The sequence below is a fragment of the Zea mays genome, chromosome 9 (genome assembly GCF_902167145.1).
Source record: "Zea mays cultivar B73 chromosome 9, Zm-B73-REFERENCE-NAM-5.0, whole genome shotgun sequence".
In the NCBI taxonomy this organism is placed as follows: Eukaryota; Viridiplantae; Streptophyta; class Magnoliopsida; order Poales; family Poaceae; genus Zea; species Zea mays.
The window spans coordinates 109,950,489-109,957,871 of NC_050104.1; the positions used below are offsets into that span (position 1 = coordinate 109,950,489).

Below are 7,383 nucleotides of genomic sequence, written 5' to 3' on the forward strand. Positions count from 1 at the left end.
TTCCAAACGGTGGCGGAGAAGTACACCATAGTGGAGAAAATTTTCCTAGAGAATTAAAGTGTCATTTAAAATCTCTTTGGTGGAATACTTTTCTAGGTCATTTGTCCTCTTGCTGCCAAACTGGCCCTTAAGCCGAAAAAAATCCCGGGGTGTGGGTGTGGGCTGTGGGGTGGGGTTGGGAGTGGAACTCTAGCTTTTCTGTTTCCTCCCACTCATGAATGATGATGGGTCGACTATGGTATACCACTGTTTTGCGCATATCGGGAAGTAACCAATTTGCACATTATATTACTCATATTCATCCACTCAAATCAATATAAACCTCATAGATATAGGGCTTTATTCGGTAATTTAGTAAACCGCGATCAGGGCTGAAAAAAATCAGACTGAAGAGAACTTGAATAACAGGCCCCGACTGAATAAGTTCGAAATAGTTAGGGGCCCAGTATGACAAACTAGATTCTGAGGTTTGATTATACAAACTAAAATACTTTGGGGGCTTATGGTGCATTTTTACCAGTAATACCTACTAGGTTCAGGGAAAAAAGAACTGTAGTTTAATGGGCAATTCAAGAAGATTAAATATAATTGTTTCCTGATGCTGATTATTAGTTCTAATTGTTTTCCCCACGTTGATAAGATTTTAGTTTAGGCCCCGTTTGGTTAGATAAGATTTTAGTTTAGGCTCCGTTTGGTTAGAGGGGGACTAATTTTTAGTCCCTAATTTTTAGTCCCTTTAGTCTTTATTTTGTCCAACGAAAAGACTAAAATAAGGACTAATTGACTTTAGTCTCTAGTCTCTCGTATGAGTGCTAAAAGGGGTTAAAGTGCAACATTTACCTCAATTGCCCTTGCCTAGAAAACTGACGTCAAACAAGAAAAGGAATATTTTGGTCTTTATATGTTGTATTTAATGTATTTAAAATTTGTTTAGTTCCTGGTAGGGATAGTCCTATGACTAATGGAACCAAACGGGGCATTAGAAACACAGAATCTATAACAAGGAAACCACGTGCATCTTATGCTACTAATAGCTCTCATCAAAAGCCTTTTAGATTTTTCCCAGAATTTCCACCTAAAATAGGACATATAATTGCGGCGACAACAGAGGCCAGAATATGTAAACGTGGAAAGTAAATTCATCTGACCAAATGGCCAGTTTACACAGTTATAAAGAACACAACTGGGTTTTCACATGAACAGAATCTGTAGAGGGAAGTTTTCTCACGTGCCACTTCCTCAAAATAATTATGCTTCTTAAATCCATGACATATCCATTAAAATGTTAACCAAACTAATACAAATGATAAAAGGATTATTTTGAACCAAAACCAAACCATTTCGCCAAGAAGAACTTATTCTTCCCCCGAGAGGCTTCATCTGAGGCCTTTCCACCACTTCCACGTGATGTCCTTTGGTTAGCTGTGAATGTAATGGAAACAAACATAACCAAATCAGCAGGAGATATATCACACACAAGATCGCACTGTCATACGATTAACTTTACAAACTTCTTAGTCAGTTGCAGATAGATGCTATGGATAGAGCGGTTAAATGGTATCTAGAGTTTATTTATAGTAAAATTAAAAGTGCATGTTTGTGAAAAACAATAAAAAAGGTTTCTTAATGAAAACAAAAGGTCGAACCAGAAGGAACTCTGATGGAGCATTATTTCTGGATTCAAAGGTTAACCCAGCAAATTGTGTTGTTCTTAATTAATTAATTGTTCAGCTCTATACAAGGAATGTGCATATCAAATCATAATGCCCCAATGGAGGCACTAAAAAGCTTACTTGAATTAGATTTTTTAACATCTTGGGATGACCCTGATGCTGAGGTTGAATGTTTTTGCTCTGGAGGACTGTCCTCATTACCTAGTATAAAGAAAACAAAAAAAATCATGTAAGACAATAATGGCTGAACAAAAAATATGAGCTAAGCACTTCAAAGAAATGTAACAAGATGTGTTTTTAAGAAATTTTAATTGGGTCATTAAGGTTGTATAAGATGGCAGGTGGAGTTGTTATTAATCATATTCATGCTAAAACGTCAGCTGTAACATCTGAATGCTAGGTCAATTTGGAAATAATGGACACAAATCTTAAATGTCTTCAAGATGAAAGTACAGTAAATTAGTAAAATAAAAGTCTGTCATTTTAGCACGTGAATATATAATGGATGAAACTCACCATTTATGGTTGAATATCTGTAGGTGTTCTTCAGATACTCAACAAAGGAGTGATCATTGTGATCAAGCATCACTGGTCAAAATGCAAGGTATAAGTTAGTAACAACCAATAATTAATGTATGAATTCTCAGCCTTAATTCTATATCTGTAGATGAATGTGTAAGTAAGATTCTTATATTACATTGCTGAAACAATTCATGCCTCATATGCTCAGAGGTTCCAAACAAAAGCAACTGCACTGCATCTGAATCTCTATTTGAGCACTTCTTGGAAAGGTTGTTCGTATCTAACAGGATACCTGCAAGCTGATCAGAAACCACATTAAGTATAATCAAGAGAGTTCCTTGAGAAAAAATATAATCATGAGATGTCAGTAATTTACATAGGACGCCGCATGTAGAAAATGCACTAACCAGAAGTTTCTTTATGTCCAAGTTTTGAAGCAGGCTATAAGCATCCTCACAATAGGTATGGGTCAGGGTTGTGCAAACTGAGCCAACCTATAGGACACCAAATCAAGCATGCTTGTGAAGTAAATGCTGATACCATATACATTATTAACCTATGGAGACACTTGAAAAGTACAACCACACATTATTACCTCAGCTTTTGATTTCAAAATATCTTGCCCCACCACAAGCAAGTTAACTCGCTGGTCCATTATTAGCCCATCCGTGTCAACCTAATTAAGATTCTCGAAATCAGAACCATATATATATTTTTTGTTGCAATGCAATATGTATGCAGCTTGATTGTTCCTTGCAAACTGGACAATAACACATCTTGCATGTCACTGCCCATACAAAACAAATGTGAAAATTTGAAAACTAGACGGAGGGAAACAAGCAAATATAGTTAGCTGCTGGTGCTAATGCACATCGCTCTTATTTAACTCTTTATGATATCTTATGCATAAGTTACTTTATATGTCCCCCCACTTGCGGCTTGGATTCATCTTCCCTTTCTATCGACATATAAGCGCATTATGCTAAAAGCACAGATGTGAAATTCCGAAACCTGTTGGTGTCATGATCACTAAGAAGGACAACCACATGATGCCAATCAAAAAAAATGAGGAAACCCACACTACACGATTGAAATGCATTGTTGTATGTACCCCATCCCTGTTGCCTCTGCCTCAAATAAATGTTCAAGACCTCTGGGACCAAGACAGTTGTTGAATCTATCCGAAACTAATTTCATACTGAACCCCAGCAATTACGGATGTGTTTGGTTTGAGGTCAAAGTAGGATAAGGCCGGAGCGACACCGTCCTCTTAATTTTTTTAAGATCATGACGCCACAAAAAATTGCTCTGGTGTTCAACTTATACCTTATCCCCGAGTGGCTCTTATCCAAACACTGTATAAAATATGACCGCCTCCTTTTATACCTCCTTGTATCCAACCAAACACATAGTACCATTCACGTCATGAAGAGGCACAGTAAGGTCACGTGATGCACCTCGTCGGCGAAGAGCAGCGCTGAGGCGTCGACCCCGACGTGATACAGGAGCCAAGCCGCCTGCCTGCACCTAGCCATCCTGCTCCGGCTCATGTTCACCACCGGCACCGTTGCCTGGCCATCACCCTTGCTGGGAAGCATCCACGCGTAGCATATTGCCGCCACAATCGAGCTCAGACCTTCCAAAGTTCCAAACAAAGATACAATAAATGACGACACAACTCAGATTCAGTTCAAAATTTCAAAAATGGTACCAGAAGCTCAGAAGAAACTTACTTTTGGAGGGGTCGGAGAGCACGAGCTTGGTGGACCTCGACGCAGGGCGGTCCCCTGCCGCTAGGTCAGCGACCATGGCACGCTGTCGACGGAGGAAGGAGTTGAGGCGGGCGACACCGTCACCGGATCCATCGGCCGCGAAAGCGGGGGCGGAGGAAGCGGAGGCGTGGCGGCGGTGGCGAGAATGCGTGGCGGAGATGGGCGAGGTGGAGGTGTATGTGGCGCGACCGAGTGGAGAATCGGGGGTAGGGGCGTCGCGGAAGCGAGACTTGCGCCGAGGGTTTGGGGGTAAGGAGGGGGACGGGGAGGGAGGCGCGGAGGAGGCGAAGGGATCGGAGCGTGGAGGGGACGAGGCGATGGACGCGCGCTGCAGTATCTCGTCGCCGATACCTCCTGGCTGCCAGTGCCTGCAAGCACACACGCGCGGAATATCAGTTTAGCGAGGACGATGACGCTGCAGTTCGCGGCGGGCGCCATGGGTGGAAAATTTTGCACAGAGTGAGGTGTGTGAGATTGCAATTGGGCCACAAAACAATTTGCTAATGCCTATAGGTTATTGGATGGGCTTTCCGGCTATTTGGATACATTAGGTGCCAGTTGATAGCTTATAGCTCATACTAGTATATACTTTGATCTAACTAACGAAATAATAGTTAGTTGATCAGTTAATAACATAGTTTGATCTAACTAGTGACATAGTTGTTAGTTATTTAGTTAATAACAATTAGTTAAATTATTTATGAGATATATTTAGATCTAAGAAGTCAATTATATTATCTCCATGAATAATGCAACGTCTTAATAAAGTGAATCCACTTCAAAGATCAGGGTCATTTAATATAATGATCGGGTATAAAAATCCTCACAAAAGCATAGCTAGACACCCCAGGGCAGTTCCATCACGGCAGTGTACAACCTATATATTATGTTCTCCAAGCATTAGATACACCTAAAAAACGCGTTCATACAACCCAATGTATGTAAGTCTTGTATTTTATTCAATACAACTCATCAAGATACAACTCATTTGTGTGGGTTATATGGGTAGAACCGTATGTGTATCTTAGAATTAGAGAATCGTACTAGAGACGTTCCTTCGTCAAGATACGTCTCTTGTGTATTTTGCATTTACCTCATTAAATACCCTTCAAGATTTAAGTTAAATATGTGGGTTGTATATGCCCTCGGTCTGAGCTATCAACTACCTAAAAATCTCTTGAGATTTGAGTGCTAAAATTCAAAACTATGGTCTCTTTGTCAGGGCTATGATTCACCTAAAAATAACTTAACTCTGTTTCTTTTGGCTCCGGATTCTCTGAAAGAGACCGAGACGTTTTACAGTTCATTTAGTAAAACAATATATCCCGTGTTTCTTTCGTATGGTGTAAAAGAAAAATATAGAAGAAACTAATAGAAATTGAGTTTTTTTTGCTTTGACTCACAACATTAAAACGGCTCTAGCCCTTAAAAAGCTTCTTAACCATTTGGCAAGGCTTCATAGGGCTTGTTTGGTTCAGCTTTTTTCTGACTAACTTTTCTGAGAATCTGGCTGTGGGGAGAATCTGACTGTGTAGAGAATCTGAGTATCATTAGGATTACGTGCGGAGGAAGATAAAGGTGTCCATAAGATTCAGGATGTAGAAAGTGACAGATTACTACAATTGCAACGACTCAACTGATTATGTGTTTATGTTGATTTTGAATGGTTTTAACCAAACGAATTTTATAGAAACTGACTGAAAAGCTGAGCGTTTAGCAGTCCGCATCAGCTTTTGATGGTCAGAAGCTTCAAAAAGCTGAAACAAATAGGGGCATAATAAGTCGGAGTTGCAGCCGTCCAAAGAGCAAGATGGGCCCTATGGTTAAGCAAAGGCGGCTGCGGCTATAGATGGCCAAATGGGACGTGCTTGACGGGCCGGCCCGAAGCATGACCCGTTTAATAGTGCCGGGTCGGACCCGACACGACAGTCGTGCCGTGCTTGGGCCGCTGTCTCGGCCCGCAGTGCCGGCCCGGCCCGGCACGATTATATTTTTTTTATTTTATAAAACATAGTATATATATATTTAGACTTTATATTTTCTATTTACGACAAATGCACTAGAGTTCTACTGGTTAGCCTTTTACATATAGTGCTTTCCTCTTAGAAGAGGGAGGTCCTGGTTCAAAACCCCACTGTGCACAGTTTTTTTGCAGTTTTTCTGATTAAATGGACAACGTGGGCAAATTAAACGGGCCGGCCCGGTACGGCTATCAGGCCGGCGTGCCGTGCCTGGGCCGCATCTGCGGCACGCGGGCCGACCGGGCACGGCCCGTTTAACTGTCGTGCCTAACGGGCCCGTGCCGGGCCGCCCGTTTGGGCACCTATAGCTGCGGCTCATAGAAATGTTTGTGGGTGTTTCGCTTCACCGAGTACGTGAGCACGCGTACATGGTGCACGTCTGCACGGGCGGAAGCGATCTAGTTTTACCTTCTAGCGGACCGCGACATCGGGTCCCGGCGGTCGAGCGTCGGCGTGGGCTCCGTCCCAGATCCGCCGGCGAACCTGGGCAGCTGCCTGGACGGCGACCCGACGCCCTTCCGCCCCGGCGATCCGGGCCCCACCATCCTCCTCGCCTCCTCCAGCCAATCTTGCGTTTGCTTGCTCGCGCTGCTGCTGCCGCCGCCCCCCTTCCCCTTTCCCTGCTTCTTGTTCCCCGCGGCTGGCGATGCTGCAGGCCTCTTGCTGCTCTCACCAGTCAGGTCGTAGCCGCCGCCGCCGCCACCACCACCGCCGCCGCCGCTGTGCCGCGCCCCGACCGTGCCGAAAAACCAGTCGTTCATGAAGTCGGTCAGGTCCGGCGCCTCGTCCACCTCCATGCTGGCAGTGGCAGCTGCGCGCGCGTCCAAGGACGACGGTGCCTTGGTTGCTCACTGCTTAGCTTGCTGCGTATTAATTTGGAGAAGGTTTTGGATGCAGGTCGTGGGTGCTCTCCTGCTGCGGAGGCGAAGAGGAGGGGCCGGGCCGGGCTGTGCCGAGAGCGCGTCAACTGATGAGGCGGCCGGCCGTGGGCGACGTCTTGTATCGTAGCGCGGAGAGTGAGTTCGATCATTCCGAGGCTGTTTGTATTTTGCCGCGAAACGGCACGGCCATCCCAATACGCACGTCGTGCAGCTGGAGCTCGCTGACGATGGAGTGATGAGACAACGGACATCGGCACTCGGCAGCTGCCCTGCCATGCTTCGTCGCATCGGTATGGATAGCGAGAGCCGAGAGCATTTTTTTAATAGTAGTACTAAAAACCCGTGCAGACGTACAGACGTGCACAATACTTATTTATTTAACTATGTGAATGTTCGTGCGATGCAACAGGAATATATGATATCATGATAACTTATATATATATAATTTGTGCAACTCTATTATAAAATGGAGGACTGAGTTCGCGAGTCGTCTAGGATGTCGTCGAAGCGAAAC

The 7,383-nt window shown here is 43.9% G+C and overlaps 1 protein-coding gene across 4 annotated transcripts; it reads right to left on the reverse strand.

Annotated features, from left to right (window-relative positions):
- Positions 1-1,114: 1,114 nt before the first annotated feature.
- Positions 1,115-7,006, reverse strand: LOC100191183 (uncharacterized). 4 transcript variants are annotated; one of them, XM_020543442.3, is made up of 9 exons: positions 6,397-7,006; positions 3,929-4,335; positions 3,653-3,831; positions 2,791-2,871; positions 2,603-2,689; positions 2,371-2,494; positions 2,190-2,261; positions 1,794-1,874; positions 1,115-1,422 (listed from the first exon to the last, which is right to left on the reverse strand). In XM_020543442.3, the coding sequence occupies exons 1-9, from the start codon at positions 6,783-6,785 to the stop codon at positions 1,316-1,318; spliced, it is 1,527 nt and encodes a 508-aa protein (XP_020399031.1). In that variant the 5' UTR covers positions 6,786-7,006; the 3' UTR covers positions 1,115-1,315. The 4 variants fall into 4 exon arrangements, 3 of the variants coding, with proteins under 3 accessions (XP_020399031.1, NP_001345360.1, NP_001345358.1); NR_158553.1 differs by lacking the exon at positions 6,397-7,006 and having other exon boundaries at positions 1,121-1,422; positions 2,371-2,487; positions 3,929-4,352; NM_001358431.1 differs by lacking the exon at positions 6,397-7,006 and having other exon boundaries at positions 1,123-1,422; positions 3,522-3,831; positions 3,929-4,352.
- Between the last annotated feature and the right edge of the window lie 377 nt (positions 7,007-7,383).